Source organism: Chroicocephalus ridibundus, chromosome 7, assembly GCF_963924245.1.
Source record: "Chroicocephalus ridibundus chromosome 7, bChrRid1.1, whole genome shotgun sequence".
In the NCBI taxonomy this organism is placed as follows: domain Eukaryota; kingdom Metazoa; phylum Chordata; class Aves; order Charadriiformes; family Laridae; genus Chroicocephalus; species Chroicocephalus ridibundus.
The window spans coordinates 42,464,243-42,481,352 of record NC_086290.1 but is presented as its reverse complement, the minus strand read 5'-3'; the positions used below and the strand labels follow the sequence as shown (position 1 = coordinate 42,481,352).

General features: G+C 44.1%; 1 protein-coding gene and 1 long non-coding RNA gene across 10 annotated transcripts in view; one reads left to right on the top strand and one right to left on the bottom strand.

Annotated features, from left to right (window-relative positions):
• The window catches only part of LRRFIP1 (LRR binding FLII interacting protein 1), a 114,709-nt gene that overhangs the window by 24,890 nt on the left and 72,709 nt on the right, over positions 1–17,110 (top strand). The window contains exon 1 of one of the 9 annotated variants that reach the window (XM_063341346.1): positions 15,869–16,196. The exons of the other annotated variants lie outside the window; for them this stretch is intronic. Within the exon in view, the coding sequence (XP_063197416.1) occupies positions 16,143–16,196 (54 nt within the window). The 5' untranslated portion in view covers positions 15,869–16,142. Of the gene's footprint in view, positions 1–15,868; positions 16,197–17,110 lie in introns of those variants that run through there. 9 annotated transcript variants of the gene reach the window in all.
• Positions 6,148–16,789, bottom strand: LOC134518488 (uncharacterized). Its single transcript, XR_010071976.1, has 3 exons — positions 16,515–16,789; positions 8,085–8,254; positions 6,148–6,323 (listed from the first exon to the last, which is right to left on the bottom strand). It is a non-coding gene; the product is annotated as an uncharacterized LOC134518488 (long non-coding RNA).

Genomic DNA, 17,110 nt, shown 5'->3' with positions numbered 1-17,110 from the left:
CTGATCCACTAAGTAGTTTGTTTTGATGTGGATGATGGTATCAGCCAGATCGGTTGGATCCTATTGACCCAGTAACGTGTCAGTGTTATACTTGGTCTGCATTGTCCGTCACAACTACAGCATCTTATGTAGCGTAAATATTTAGACGGGCGAGTTGTGATCTCAGTTGGTGTCTGGATGCCACCAAAACATGAACAGTTAAAAGGTTATTTTATAAATAAGAGAGCAGAAACAGATATGTATTTGTGGAGAGTAAATATTGCAACAGAGCTGTAATGATATTCCATTATACTTAATCTGGATGATTTATCTCCAGAAGTGTTAAACCTGAGCCTGGTGAAGAAACTAAGGGCAATTTAAAATTTTAAAATTACGCAGCCTGCTTGTGTTTTTAGTGGGCAAGAATCACCTGTTAGAGGAGATCAGATCATGGCACATAATTTCTGGTTCAGGAGCAGCCGCTGGAGAGGTGGGCTTGTAGCCAGCAGCGTGGTGTGCTCCTGGTGTGTGCGTTGCATCCTTTGCAGTGTGCATTCAGGTGGCCTCTCTTCTTAACCTGTATTTAAAAGTGGCACCTCCCAAGTCAAGCTTGGCTGTGATTTACCTGCAAAAGCCTGTGTTTGCTCTGCGCTCCGTGATGAGCTCAGTGGGGTCCTATATCTGACACAGAAAGTGAAATACCATCAGCGTGTATGGAGGGGAGTGCGGGGCTTGTGGGATTCGGTGCTTGTGTCCCAAGTGTAGCCCCTGCCTGATGTTCTGTGTGCAACTCCAGCTTCGGTCTCTGCTGGGAAGTAGGACAGCCGCAGAGCGGAGCGTCCCGCTGGGCTGGCTGCCAGCTGCCCTGGAGAGGAGCTGCCGTGTCCTCAACTGGAAGGTGCACAGCCCCAAGGCATTTCTTAAAAGCTGATGTTTAGTGAGTGTTGCCCGTTGAAACCATTGCGCATCTCGGTGACTCTTTGGGAACGTGGGAGAGCGAGGACATCCTTCCCTCCCACCCCTCGAAGCAGTATTTGTGGTGGGGGGATCCTTATTTCTGGGTTGGAGTGGAAGACCTGGCCGGTGAAGAGGACAGAGGGATGGGGACCTGGCTGTCCTGGATGATGCACACCCAGTGTTCGGTATCAGTGCTCAGCACTTAAGCCTGCCATAAAGCAGATTAATTAAAGTGCTTAATATGAAGTGACCCGATGCTCCTTCTGAATTAGACATTGCCTAAATTCTTCAAAAGCAGGCAATTAGCTGTTTCTTGCATAGCTAGAGAGCTGCTTCCACAGACATATCTCTGTATGTAGAGTTTCCTTAGGATGCTGCTCTGCACTTCTTTGTCTCTTAAATAATCCATGGATGGATTTTTCTCCTGCTTTTCAGATAAAAAATAATATGGGGTATTTGACACACTTAGAAATATTATTTGACATCTTAATTTCTAGCTACTAAGTGTGCCTTTGATAACAATTACTTGTTCTTGTGTATAGTGTTTCCTTGCATCCAGGTAATTGCCAGGACGCTAGCTGTAGTCTCTTTGCAGGTGTAGTGTGCCACGTTGTGGTGATCTGATAAATACTCTTGAAGCATGTGAGCATCTGCGAGCAGTTTATTGCAGCAGAATGGTTATAATGGCATTTTGGTCAAAACCTGCACTGTTTATCATGCTTATTCTTAATATGTAGCTGGATTTGTGGCAAAGCTTCTCCCATTTGGAGAGATTTAGCCTTGCTTTTCCCAGACCTGGTATGGACGCTATACTGGATTTGCATAACCTGTGAGTTCTGTGCTCCAGTGGCTTTTCCAGTCTTGGTACTTTGCTGACTGTGGCTCTTGTTGAGCCATTAACGTAACGGGGGACGTCTCCTCTGAACATTCAAGGTTGTTTTCAGATAACCTTCACATCTCCAGCATTTCAGAAGCCCTGTATAGTTCATAATGATATAATTCCACCGCATTTCCCCCCTCCCCCCCGTACGAACGGAGCAGTGATGAGATTTTGTGATATTGCTTCCCCCTGTGAAGTGACTGTTTCATTAATTGTGTAATGGTGTAAAATCCTCCACATGTTTTATTTCAAGGAAATCTTAAGCCTGCTGTTAACTAATGGATCGTGTACTATCTAAAGAAAAATTACTTATTTCCTTAATGGATGAATTTTCATCATTTACCTTGAAACTTCAAAGTTCAGGTTTGGATACCTAGTTCTGCTTGGGCTAAAGAGGCATTTAGCTTCGTATTTTTTTTTTTTACTAAGGAACAAAACCATAGGACTACTACAGATTCCTAGGGCCACTAAGAACAGGTACCTGCTCTTAAAGGGTGGGATTCACTCATTGAAATTTACTGGCCAAATACTCAGCACTTCTAGCTTCTCTCTTTGCTTATTTAAATGTGTTATTTCAGAGACGCAGTGCATCGCTCCCGGGATTTACTTTATTCTGCTTGTTCTCTGCTAGCACCTATATGAAGAGCTGGCTGTGTAGCAGGAACACCATATCTCCTAAATAGACTGAGGCTTGATGACCTCAAGGTTTGTTTTTTTTTTTTTTTTTAAAACCTTTTTTGGCACCTTTATCTCTGCGTATAAATAGCTCACAAGTCTGTTCCTCAGCATTTGCTAGACCTAAAGTAGTGTTAAATGCTTTTGCGAGGTGAAAGTAGGCTTTCTCAGTTACATGTAGATGGAACATGTCCAAGCTGTATGCTATATTTACACGCTTTCATCCCCTAACAAGTTTTACTCCATAAGACTCGTGCAGTATCTGCAGATTCTGTATGGTGTGTTTAAAATGCACTGCTAACAAAAGGTTTGTGCTGGATTTAAAGACAAGTAAGTCATTCCATAATTCAGTTTGCATCTAGCTGCTCTCAGCAGCTCTACCTTAAATTTATTCGTGCAATTTTTTTAGGTAATCTTTTGATCAGCGGCAATTCTTAGATTTTTTTTTTTTTTTTTTTTTGAAGAGTCATTTAAAATGGTCAGGTAGTGCTGCTTGCTTCACTGGTGTTGGCTGTGAGTAGCTGAATACGTTTGCCATTCATGCCCTTGTGTCTCAACTACTTGATTATTTTTTTTTTTGGAATTCGCTTGGCAAGTGTACGTTTTTTATCAGCAGGCTACTTGTAATGCAGGAGACAGGAGTGTTCAAACTGGATAAAGTGCGCTGGCTCAAGATCCTTGCGTAACTGCCAGGGAAAAGCAGGTGGATGTTTTGGAGTTCAACAGGGACAAACGAAGGGATTTATCTGCATTTGCAAAAGGTCACAAGGAATTCTCTGTGACCTCAAGGAGATGCTTTACCTTCCAGGCAGCATCTCAAATTTCAAGGAGCTCCGTTAACTCCCCTGGTTAATTGCTGCTGTTGAGCCATGGAGATTTGGAGATTTAATAGAAGCTGATGCTACCTATTAAAGTGTCATTGCTTCTGGCAACATGGAGGGCTGGGAGGTCTTCTTTCCGAATTTTAGTTGGTTTAAACTTTTATACTACCTGGCTGTGCAAGGTGATATGGCTATAAGCATCATTAAAGCTTTGGAGAAGTTATTGTGAATATTTTCTGAAACACTACTACCTGGGAAATGTGAACTGTTGTCAGAGCTAAGAAAATAAATGGAAGTTATTCTGGTGTATAACTTCCTTATGTGTTGCTTTTTTTTTTTTATATAACCTAAAAGACTGCTCTAGCTTTTGTAGTAAACTGTATTATGATTATTAATATTTGACATTAACATTCTTGAATGATTACCAGCAAATCTTGTATTCGCAGGCAGACGTGCCTCTAAAAGCAGTTATGTTTTGTATGTCTGTGGCTCCGAGTAATTCTGCAACCGTAACAGACGGCTTTAAAAACTCAGGGAAGCATGAGGAGCAGTCAGAGCTTTTATTGAAGTCTGTATTGGAGCGACTGGTGTGTGCAAGGTCAACTCCCAAAGGAACCCAGAACATGTGAAAATGGGTTGTTTTTTCTTTTTTGTGTGTGTGATATTGGCTTGCTAGCCACTGTGCTGGATTTTGCAGATGAATGTAAAACCCTATTTTTTTTTTTATGATCCAAGGCATAGTTTCAATTAAATTCAGATTTATACTTTTCCCCCATTTTTCAGGTGAGTAGTGTGTGCACAGAATCAAATACCTGTTGAGCTCACTGTGGATAAACCAGAGGGAGAAACCTGGGAAGGGAGAGCAGTAACAACAGCTACGGGGGGGATGAGAAGTCCAAACTCATCCTGCAGGAGCCACAAGAAGAATAATAGAATTGCCTACGTTGGATTTGGAAGGGACCTTTCAGATCATTGAGTCCAACCATCAACCTAACTCTGACAAACCCATCACTAAACCATATCTCTAAGCACTGTGTCTGCCCGGCTTTGAAATACCTCCAGGGATGGTGCCTCAAGCCCTTCCCTGGGCAGCCTGTTCCAATGACCCTTTCAGTTTAAAATTTTTCCTAATATCCAGTCTAAACCTCCCCTGACACAACTTGAGGCTGTTTCCTCTTGTCCCATTGCCTATTCCTTGGGAGAAGAGACCAACTCGAGGTGGGGCCTCACCAGTGCCCAGTACAGGGGGATGGTCACTGCCCCAGTGCTGCTGGCCACGCTGTTCCTGAGACAGGCCAGGATGCTGCTGGCTTTCCTGGCCACCTGGGCACACTGCTGGCTCACATTCAGCCTGTTGTCGACCAACACCCCCAGGTCCTTTCCCACCAGGCAGCTCTACTCATCCCCAAGCCTGTGGTGTTCAGGGGGTGGTTGTGATGGCACTCTCCGCAGCCTCACTGCATGGGCCTGGCTGGACACAGCACTGGCAGCTCAAAGCCCGTGGGTGCCATTGCCCAAGCCCGGCTCCCCAGCACAGGATGGGGTGGTAGGTGGCTGATGGAGTGGCTCCTGCATCTGTGACCTGCTCAGATACGCTTCATCAGCCCTCCTGGGATCGCCTTGAAGCATGAAAAGAAGAAATCATGTCTTGAAGTATTCGTTTGAAACTCTTCAGTATCCTCCGCTCTCTATCACAATTTATAGTTGAATGTGCTCTCTTTACAATTCCTGCTCTTAACTAAGAAAACGCAATAAATTATAAATAGATCTTGAAATACTGGGCTGGGAGGTGGGATACAAAGTGATGCGGCAGGTTCTGCCTCAAATAAGAGTTTAGTTGAGTCCTCAGCTTCTGCTTTGAGCTCTGAGGTGCTCCTACTTAAAAACCATCTAACTTAATGAAGCAAGCTGCTCTCATTTCTTTCTATTCCTCCACTTACAAACAGCCTTGGTTTTGTGACCCTGCAAGAAACAATGTTGTGAACCTGTGAATTTTTTTTTTTTTTTTTCCTGCTGTGTTGATGTGATGCTGAATGCAGAAGCTGTTATCTTTTGAAAGGCTGGTACTTAGAGAAAAAACACGGAGATTTTGTTGGGGTTCTTCAGAAGCACTGAGGAAGAGAGGAGCGAGGATACAAAATATGAATTGCTAGCAAAATAAATTTTTGTAGGATTTGCATTTTTTTGGGTGTCTGGGGGCTCTGGAAACTTAACACAGACTCTAAATATCCCACCCCCTGCCACCTTTATTGTTTTGCTTCTTTACATAGGTGGTTGAAATGCATTTGGTAAGGGTAATAATAAATTCAACCATGTCCTTGGTAGGAATACAGAAGGGTACATCTTCTAACTGTGGTCTCTTACCCTCTTTCTTATCCCAAGGTCAGATTAAAAGTTGCTAACAATTTTCATCCACAATAGTCAGTGACTGAGCAGTCAGATAATTAAACATTTCTACTGACCAGTGGGGAATACAGATTTGTGTGGTGGAAGTACTGTCTCTTTAGAAACACAAAACATGTTCACCTTGCTTGATTGCTGCTCCCTCTTGTGGGTTTCAGGCCAGATTAAACAAGCTTGAAGTTCATTCTTGGCATTTTTAGAGGGAATGATTAATCAGCAATACTCCCCTCATCTATCCTCTGGGTGGGATATTGACCTTAAGACTTGCTTTACTGCGTACCTCTACAAATTAGAGTATTCTTTTATATCAAGAGGACTAAATCTGTAAACGCATTTAATTTGCTTTTTAATTTTTTTCACCAATAACTTATACTGCTGTGCTGTTAGTATATAGTATGACTTACTTTTTTTCTTTTTTTTTTTTTTTTTTTTTTGTAAAAGCAGAGAGAAGCCTGTATTGTAACTGTACCAGACTTGGCAGGTGCCTGCTTTGCTGCCGGTATTAAGATCTCTTTCGTCTCTCCTCTCCTGTAGTCAGCACTTCTGAGCTGCACTTCACGGGCTGCTGTTCTTGGCTGCAGAGACCTGCTCTGTTATGCAAGTTGTTCCTGAAAACGAAATTCAAAAAAAAAGCTCTTTTTGCTTCCTGTGTGCCTTCCTGTATACCCAATAAATACAAATGCTATAGCTGTGTGAAAGATTAATATTTTTTTTGTGGTTTCTCAATTGCTCTGCTGGCGTAAAATCTCTATACGTAGTGCGTCGTGTCTGAAGATTTCAAAATACTAATTGTATTTGTTTTCCTCTAGAGGGACGTATAATCCCTGTTCTCTGGGCAAGAAACTAAAGCGCAGTGGAATTCTGACTTGCTCCTAATTGATGGCGGAGACCTGTGCAACTTCACTGGCTCGTTCTTGGCCCGAAGCTCTTAAAAAAAATTTCCCACTGAAACTTCGGAGACAAATTGTTCTGACCTATTGCAAAATGGGGAGGTCTCACATTAGTGTGGCGCTGAAGTAACAGCAGTTCACATGATCTAATTCCAATCTTACACCACTTCAAAATAATGATACAATTTGTCTTAGCACTGCAAGCTGTTGAGTTTCATTCACTTGACTGATGTTGAGCTGTTTGTGTGCGGGAACTGAAATATGGCTGTTAAATCTTGGGTCCCCTAGGCTTTGGTGCTCATCTCTTAGGCTTTTATTAGGCCTTTTTTTTTTTTTTTTTATTCCCCTTCCTGATTTTTTTTTTAATTTTCCCTAGTATCTTATTTCCCTTCCTTCTTGTGCGCTCTTGTTCTGTAGTCATCATCTATTTAATCTATATAATGTTTTCTGCACATCCCACTGTGTGCTTTGCTTGATCTGCAGTTATTTTCAGCGCCTTTCCCCTTTTATCTCTTATCTTCTTTACTTCACGCTATTTGTTGGCATAATTTCTCACTGCCACATAACTTGCATGGCCAAGAACCGGACGTTTCATTAGTGTCTGACCAAGCGGCACCAGCTATTGGGTATCTGATAACATTTGAGATCTATTAACTGTGTCTTGCAAGAGTGTATAATGTAGGGGAGTATTCAGTGAATTACCTGAAATTTCTAAGCATCGTTTTACTTAGCCTTAAAAGAATAAATCGGTCTGGAAACTTGTCTGGATGCACAGGCTGCAGTTCTGTGGAGACACGGTGGTGGCAGTGGATACATAAATTCCCTGCAAATGGGTTTGTTCTTACTGTGATGCAGGTAATGGTGTGTTTTTGGTTGGGCTTTTTTTTTTTTTTTTTAAGGTGATTAAACCAGAAAGCAGGTGCACTTGATTTGAGAAACAAACCAGAACTTAATCTTTTATTTACGCCCTTTCTTATAGCTTTATATAACTTCTTGTCACAAGTTGGGTGATCCCTAAAGCAATATCAGTAACCTTTATTTCAGAACGTGTTAGGGTTTTCCTTTTTTTTTTTTTTCTCTTGACTGGTAGTTTGAGCATTGTTTTAAGCAGGTGCTGAGGTTTGTATCTGCGTTTTAATGCGCTATAAGTGCAGAGCTGTCTTCAAGATTTGCTGACTTCTATTCAGATGAAATTTGCAATTTCATTGTAATTTCATTGCAAATTTCTAGTAGAGACCAGAACGCAGTACCCACAGATTACATTGCTTGTAGCAGTCCCTGAATTTCAATTCCTATTTGTATTTCAGATATTTTTGCCAATCAGGAACAAAAAAAAAAATATCTGTTTATGTCAGTGTTCAAAGTGATGTTGGCGCTTGCCCAGCCCTGGAGCCTTCCCTAACCTCTGTTTATGCTGTAAAGAAGCCGGATGAAATATTGCTGTTTATTGCAGGCTCCAGACTTGGTTATTGTGCTTACTTTCCCCGTCAGCATGGTCAAGACAAATGTGTTTGCTCTTCAGTAACGTGTACCAATGGCTGAATCAATTTTGCCTGTGTGCTTCCTTTACTCAGAGTCTCTTGGCTGAACTCCTCCAGTTGCAGCTTTGCTCCATCGCTCGAAGGAAATGGTAGTCGAGCACCAGCAGTCTGAAATAGAATTAAACTTATTAATTTATTTTTTTTAATTTGTGGTATCGCACAAAGATATCAAACTAGCAAGAATGCATGGTCGTCAAGGTGGTAACTAATCTTTCATCTTTCCATTTATATGTGATTTAAGCAAAAGTTCTGGATGTTGCTGGTTCGTTTTCACCTCCTGGATAACCTCCTGTATTATAGCAAGCATGTGGTCTTTTTCTCTCCAAAGAGAGAAATTCAGAAAGCCAAGCCTACAGATTTTTTTTTTAATAAAGAAATATTTAAAGCTTTTTGAGGTGTACATACAATAGCCTTACTGTGGGATGGGTTTTCTGAGCTCGTATCTCCCTTAGGTGCCCTCTCTTTGCTCGCTACCCCTCTGTCAGCCGGATTTCTTTAAGGTCTCTAAAGTCTGCTGTGAACTCTGTGCACCTTTAATTACAAAGGCTGTTCTACAATCAAACAGAAATACAGTATTTAAAAGTACTCTGGAACACAACCGTTCTACTTGTGTCCTATTGAGGTTCCGTTTTATCTAAATTTTAAATGAGGAAAACAGTTGCCGCAAAGCACTTGGTATCTAACAGAGGGAGAACTGAAAGGATCGGCGTGGTCACTGCAAAAGCGATATTTCTCTGTTCTATAAAGAAGTTGGGGTAAAGCAAGTGGAAGAAGCCCCTGAATGCAGCTTCATGCAAATAACTATTTCAGGAGTCAACACTGGGAAGCTTTGTATGCTTTTCTTGTGAAATTCCAGTTTAGTATTTGTTAATATTGTCAGTTAGCTGGTTTTGTTGAATTTTTCCCACATAGGTATCGCTGTAAACTCAGCAATTCTCATTCATGTACTTGAATGAGTGAGCCAGCTGTTTCCAAGGCCAATGTTGACTCCCTCAAAACTATTTTACATGAGTAACAGTTTTGATCTAAAGTATATGAGCGCGGTATTATAGAGGGCGTATAAAACGTGTGGTTTTGTTCCTTGAGATAACAGCTGTAGGGTGACATCCAAATTCTCTGGTGGCAGCAGCCACTCGTGGATTTAGGGGTATTTTGAGAGGAAGCGCCAATTGGAGAAGTGACGTAAATGTGGTTAGTTGATACTGCGTTGGTCGTTTGCCAAGGACGCTACCTATAGAAAACTGGGCGGGATTTAAAGCTGTAACACGCTTCTGCAGAGCTGCCAGCCACCATTCTGTACTGGAATTGTCCTGTTTCCATAACCTGGGGAAAAAAAAAAAAACAAACCCAAACACACCAAAAAAAAATCCCTCCTCCCCCACCCCCACAAAAAAAAAAAAAAAAACAAGGAAGAAAGAAAAAAAAGAACAAGTTATTTATTGCTAAACAGCAGTGCAAGTGGTATGCCCTATATGTACAGACTCTTGTCAGTTTAGGATCCCTTTCCATTTGTAAGCAGTTGATGTTCCTGTTCTCCAGGCTCTGGAGCTATGTTGCTTATGAAAAAAATCTCTGTTTTTACAGGATTCTACAGAACTGTTGAGTTGTCACGCTAATTTTCTTTGGAGTCTTGCCTCTGAAGCTGCTTTGAACCGTCATGGAGAGGGTTGGTTTGAACTGAAGGACGTGCTTCAAGCACTTTTCCTAAAAAAAAAAAAACAAAACAAAAAAAAAAAACCAACCCATTTAAACCCATTTACTCAGGGAATAAATGCCTCTCAACCACTGCTAGGATCTATGGAAATGGTTATGGGATACCTCACTTCTAACAGGTGTTTTGAGGTCTAATCCCCGTGGCAGGATTTACTTTGGTAACTCACATGAGCTCACAATGGAGCTTGGTTATTGTTTAGGCTGTATTTTTAGCAGCGGCCCCTTGTGACTGCCCAGCAATATAATTTATGAAGCAGGACGCAACTCCCTAATTGTCTCTTACATCGTGGAGCTGTACATGCTGTTCACTGCGGCCTTCTGCAGAATAAACATTCTCCTTCTTTATGGGGGGGTGGGGGGGAAAAGTCCGTGTCAACAAGACTTTCCAGCCTCTGGTCACATGCTTAAATTATATCTCCGAGATGGGTTTCCTGGCAAACACATAAGCAAACGTTTCTCCAAAGGGGACAGTGTTCATGTCTAAATTCCTCGTTAGTCGTGGGTCTCTTCCCCTCCTCCTCTTCCCGGTCTTTTGGCTCAAAATGTGAAGCAAGAAGACCAAGAATGCTGAACCCTTAAACGCAGATAACTTGCAACAGCACCATCGGCATGTCAGAGGGGAGCGTCTGCCTCTTCGTACTGCCTGCTCCTGGCGCTGGGGAATTAACGGAAAGAGAAGAACAAAGCTCTGGTATTCTGAGAAACTTTAAGAACGAAATAAGAAATCAGTCTTGGAACACCCTTGCAAGAAAAACTTGCTATGAAAAGACTTCTTATTTAGTCTCCCACCAAACTTCAGTCTTGTAGGATTGCATCGTGTGATCGTTGCACGTTCAGGATGCTGTACCAGTTTGTTCTCGGTGGTGAATGTAGTCAAACCTTTGGGCTGAAACCATAATTACGCTTAGGTGTAAGTCTGAATTTTTGGACTTGGCTTTTACTGTGAGTTGGATGTTGGTTGCCTTCTTGTGTGTGTGTTGAGCTGGAGTTTGATGAGGTAACCATGGTGCTCCCAGAGTTTTCAAGTGCTTCTTGCGTTTCCCCACCTAATGCCCCAACGGGGGTAGGACTGAGGTGCAGAACCTCTGCCCTTCTGCGGGGTACTCCTTGAAATTACTGTTGGGTTTCCAGTTTACAAAACTTCTGGTCGTGGTGGAATTAGTTAATGCAGCTTCTAACTCTTTAAAGCTTCTGAAGTTTGAGGTAGAGCCTGGGAGATGATAAAGCCTAATATTGTGGGTGCGCCAGCAGAGAAGCACTTTTTTTACAAGGCAAAGTCTCTTACTGGATCTCCTTTGCATATGGTTTTTTACACAGATATCTGTATATTCAGGTTCTACAAGATGCTCCTAACCAAAGCTTTTTTGCTCTCATCTTTTAAAATTCTGTAGCTTTTTTTTTTTTCTATTGTTAAGCAAAGGCACAGACATGTTTAAGACTAGGTCAGGAATTCATTGGCTTATGGGAACTACTCTTAAATCTGTCTTTTCCAATATGGAAAGATCATGTAACTTTTCATACGCCTTATATTTCCAATTTCTGAAGCTTTCTGATAGTAGCGAGGCCTTAATATATTCGATTTCCAAACATTCACGACAGCGTTGCCTTTGAGTTTTGAAGTGGAATGGATTCCCTGAGCTGAATGATAAACGTGCCACCTATAGGCTGCCCGAGTGTCTTCCAGTTTCCCCACTAATGTCATCCAGTTTGTCTGACTTGAGTGCGGCGAGAAGCCCTTGCGCCTGGTTCAGCAGTTTCCTTCCTCCTCCTTCCTGCCTCGCGTCCTGCCCTCGACAGAAAATCATCTGTTGATACTGGCAAGTACATTTTGGTGATGAAAACCGGACATTGTTTTCCTAAGCAGCACTTAGTTGTGTATACTTGAGTTCATTGCCTTGGTTACGGTTTGCAAGGAGGTTTTGTTAGCTTTGCCAGCGGAGCTGCGAGGCTGCCAGGATGCCCACAGCAGACAGATGATGCAGGGACATGCATGCGCAGTTTCTTCTGTCTTTGTGGCTTCAGATGGGCGTTACTCCAGAGATCTTTATAGACTTTCTTGAACAGTAGAAGTACAAGATTACGAACTTAAAAAAGGCTCGAGTAAACAAATTTTTCTAATTTCTCTTCTAATATGGCATACTTTCCAGCCTTTTTATCCACCCAGTAAGACTTGCTTTGTCTCTTCCCACAGGAAGACCACTGGTAAATGTGGTATGGAGGGACATTACTGAAATTCTAAGAGATACTACTTGAAGAGAATAAAGGAAAGCCACAATGGAATTTCTTTTTTTAGATCTAAATGATGTAAGCTGAGTTACGCATGTAAGTGACAGGTAGTGTTGCAAGGTGGCTGTTGATACTGCGTAAGAATTAATATTAGGGTGGCCCAAGCTGGAGCCGCCGTGCGCTACGTTGCAGGTTTTTTTGGTGTTTAAACCCGTCCGTAAAGGTTTTGACTGCTTTATTCCTACTTGAATCACTGCTTCCATGCCCCTTCAACTACCTCTGGCACAACATGCCTTGAGGACAGAAATAATCACTTAGGTGTGACCTGTGCTTCCTTGGAATTTGTTTGCATGATCGGCGATTGTAACATACCTCGAAGATGACTGTGTGATCTTTCCTTCTTCCTTTTGACGCAGCTCCTTGATAGTTCTGGGTGAAAGGTTGCAGTTCTGTAAAACTGATTTATTTATTTTTTTTAGCGTTTAGGCCTGGTTGGTTTTTTTTTTTTGAGGAACGCGTTGTGTTGTGTGCCTTTTCTCTGTGTGTGTGTTTGCAGCGGTGAGGTGTGTTCCCCAAGGAGAGACGAGGAGTCTGTGCCATCAGAAACTGAGCTGCTGTCCTAAGCACGGTCACTTTTTCTGCTTTAGAAGTCCCTAAGATTAACTTGCAGTTAACCTGTTGGGTTTATAACAACGCCAGCTTTTTTTTTTCCTTCTAACTCTCTTCTGTTACCTGTTTTTTCTTATGCTCAGTTTATCACGGTACTACATGTAATGTATATTTCCATCGTGAACATTCTCCCTGGTTAGATGTTTCTTGCTGAATTCGCGGCGCTCTTGCAATGTCCTGTTCCAGCTGGGAAACACGCGGACACAGGAACCATGTACTGAAGGCATGATATTTAGCAGAGCTTTGGATTCTTTTGCTATCTTTCTGAGTACAGGGGAGGTATGACTTAAATAGATGCTGCATTTTTGAGGTGGGGGAAGAAAAAAAAATAGACTAATACTCACTTTCAGTGTTCTCTAGGTGCTGCGAGTCCCCCCCTGCTCCCCCAAGTTACAATAGCAGCGGTTGGAAGGGCGAGGAGTCAGAGCTAACTACTATCAGCTTAATGATGTTAAATAGCTTTGGCAAGCGAATCAAGTAAAATGCATCACTGGCTTCCTAGATGGTGGCTCAGCTCCTGTAGTCGCAGAACTGCATGTGCTCGCTTTCTATTTAGCGGTGTCTGAAGGATCCAGCGGAGCGTCGAGCGCCAGGAGGAAGGAGAGGTGAGGAAGAGAGCGTGTACATAGGTATACAGAGAATTCCCGTTCTTGGGAAATCTGTCAGGATCTGTTTGGAAATTCAAGCAGAATGGGCGTCACTTCATATAAAATCAGTTCAGACACGCTGAAGTGCATTTTGCGTGTTGTCAGCTGTGTATTCCCGAAAAATGGAAGTTCACTACTATTAAAGAGACCTCCTGATCCTTCAGTTCCTACCCAGCGGGTCCATAGCACGCTTGTCTATTTGAATTTGTCCTGAGGTATGAAGTGCTTCCTCAAGTAAACCAAATAAACCCAAACATCTTGGCTTCTGTGTTGATTTAAAAAGCAGTTAGAAAAAGGTGTGTGTGGGGAGGGGGGGTCCTCAGTCATTTATGCCTTGTATAGGAGGTACTCGCATCCCTGGTGTATCTTTCAAATGACAGATAGTACAAAAACTGTACAGATTTGCCAGTAAACATAAAGGGACGTTAATTCTCATTAACCAAGAAAACCAGAACAAATTGTCTATTTTAAGCTAAGACGGCAATATGCATACTTCTTCATGCTGAGTTGTTGTGATGCTTCAGATTTACATAGTTAACACCAATTTCCTTTCCTTTGCTGTTAAAACTTCTACATATGAGGCGAGGCATGTTTTGTCTGTACTGAATAGTGCCTGCCTATGAAGCGTGCTGGGCAGACTCTATTGATTGACTTCCTTTTCCTCTTTTATTTCACACATCTTGCTATGCAGGCGTACCTGCCGTACCCTCCTGCTAGCAGGCTTACCAGCAAGAAATTGAACACAAGTGTATCCTTGAATTTCCGGTTATCAGCTTTCAGGGTAGCTTAAGCCTGACTTTTTCTAATTAAAAACCCAATACCTTTGAGGCATGTGATTATGTTCCTGCCTCACTGGAACATACATTATTTATATATCTGTTAGTTGCTTTATTTTCATACACACATTGAAGTGGATTTAAGACAGTTCAGATTTTTTTTTTTTTCAAGCCAAGTTGGGTCCTTTACCCTGTAATGAAGGAAAATACAAATGAAGAGGAAACAAAATGGCTTGTAGGCTCAGCGGGTGGTTTTTGGAGTTTAATGATAGGTGGAGACTTTGGAGACATTGCAACTTTTCAGTACTTAAAGGGTGCTTATAGGAATGATGGAGAGAGACATTTTATCAGGGCCTGTAGTGACAGGACGAAGGGTAGCGGTTTTAAAACTGAAAGAGGGAAGATTGAGACTAGATATAAGGAAGAAATACTTTATGATGAGGGTGGTGAGACACTGGAACAGGTTGCCCAGAGAAGGTGTGGATTGCCCCATCCTTGGAGGGGCTTGACCTCAGGACAGGGCTCTGAGCAACCTGGTCTAGTGGAGATGTCCCTGCCCATGGCAGGGGGTTGGACTTAGGTGGTCTTCGAAGCTCCCTTGCAACCCAAACCAGTCTGTGATTCTGTGACTTATGTAAAACCACAGCCTGTTTTACAGATGCAAAGCTTCCTCTCACTTCATCAGGGTTTCCCCCGGGGACGAGGTGCAAGTTAGACACCCCTAATGCCTTTTATTTAAAGGAAGCATGTCCCTGTCCCCATGTCCAGGGACAGTGGGATGTGTCTGGGGTTCAGGGACTCAATGAATCCAGCTCAAGTATTGCTCACAAATGTAAAATAATGCCAGCTCTTATAAATTAGCTTAAATATTGTCAGCAGCATGGCAGCATGTGCTCTGCCAGCCGGAAAAAATATGGATTCTCTGTACTGGATTGGCAGCTCATGGAAAAACTGGGCTGAGATGCTGGGTGGAGGCTTCTCTGGGCTCCCCAGCTGACTGGGCAGGAGGAGCCAGCGTGGGGTTTGGTCGCTAAGGAAAGACCTGTTGTGCTTGTCTCTGCAACTGGGGAGAACCCAGTGCCAGCAGGAGATGACTCTCCGTGTGTTCTGCTGTTGCTGCCGCTGCAAAAGTTGCAATGGGTAACACACGCTGCTTGAGCCTCCGTAACTCTCCCTTGCCCCGGTGGTTCCCCCCTGCCCTCTCGTCGCTGCGAGGGGGTAGGTGTGTGCCCTTGGGGTGACTTCGGGGCAATCAAGAGATGGTAAGGATGAAGTCAGGTGGAATGCAGAGATGGTGCTAATTTCCATGGAGACAGGGTTTCTGCTCTGTCTGTCCCTTATTCTTGGAGTGTTGTCACACTTAGTGTCGTTTACAAACACTTGTGTCCTCTAATCCTTCTGGCTTTTCCCTTGGTGTGTTTTAGGCACAAGAGACTTTTGAAATGCAGAATTCCCTTTTTTTTTTTTTTTTTTGGTCCAGACACTGTTCCCGATTGTTCTTCTGCAGTACTCAGACCTCAATTAGATGCTTTTTTCCTTCTTTTTTTTTTTTTCCTCCCCCGTCCTTTTCTTTTGCTCCATTTTTTTTTTTTTAATTATTTTATCGTTGCCTGGAGCGTACTGCTATTTCTTAACGGATAAAACCGCCCCCGGCGCACCCAGCGTGTGGATCGCCCGCTTTCGGCTCAGCTCAGCTCTGCGCAGCACCACCACCACCCCCCGACCCTGCTGATATAATTGCGCCAAATTAGCGGCAGTTAGGCGGTTTATTTCCCAGGCTCACACGCCGGCTGGTGCCTATAGGTGTTTAGAAGCATCTCCCAGCAGCCGCGTCGTTGCCGGGGCGGGGTGTTGTTTTCTGGGCCCTGCAGCCGGCCCCGGCGCCGGCAGCGCCCCGCTCCGCCCCCCGGGCCGGGCCGGGCCGGGCCGGGCGCCTTCGTGCGGCGGGAAGGAGCGGGGGGAACCATGGAGGAGGAGGAGGCGGCGGGCGGCTGCCTCAGCCCGGCCGCCCGGCAGCAGGTAAGGGCGAGGCGGTGCTGGACACCCCCCCCCGCCCCGCGGTGGGCTCGGGGGACAGCGGGGACAGCCGGCGGCGCTGCCCGGCGCTCCGCGTGTGGCGCGGCCCCGGCAAGGGCTGTCACCGCGCCGCCTCCCGCGGGCAGCCCGGCGTGCCCTGGGTGTCCCGGCTCACGGGGGTGGGGGGCGTCCAGGCGCCTGGGGAGGGTTTCGGGGCCCCGGAGGGTTTGCTGCACGTCCCGCCTGGAATTGGGTGTCCCCCTGGAGTTGGGGTGTCGCCCCCCGCAGCTCCGCAGGGGCGGGTCCCGGGGAGGTACTTACTGCTCCGCGGGTTGACAGCCGCCTCGGGTGGCCGATTCTTCACGTTGCACGGAGTTTTCTAAGGCTTTCTTTTAAAAATCGGGACTGACATGTAAGCTACTTACTGCTCAGCCTGGTGCAGGGAGCAGATATCCCAGCTGAACCTGTTGCACGTTTTCTAGATAAAGTCTCAGAACAGCCCCCTGTGACCATAAACTGGTAATGGGTTGATTAGTCACCCATTGACACAAACTGTCACCGCGGGAGAGGAGCTGTTGGACAAGCCCATCTGTCCACCCATGCTGGTACGTGGATATTGGAAGGGAATCCTTATGCTTATGTGCAGGCTGAGGTTCAGGAACACGCTGCCTTTTAATACTGATTTGCATTTAAGAGAAAGGCGAGGTGTTAAGCAGGATGTGGACTGACCGAGCCCGAGGTGACTCACACGCTCATTGGCATATGAGTAAGTGGTGCAAAGTATGTTTATATTTATAACCCAGATTAAAAAAAAAATTGTCAGGTAAACGTACTGGTTTGACCTCTAAACGCAGAAGTCGTTTATGGAGGCTCTTGTTTCCATGCTAAGGAGCGCGTGATAACTCACAGCGAGCTCC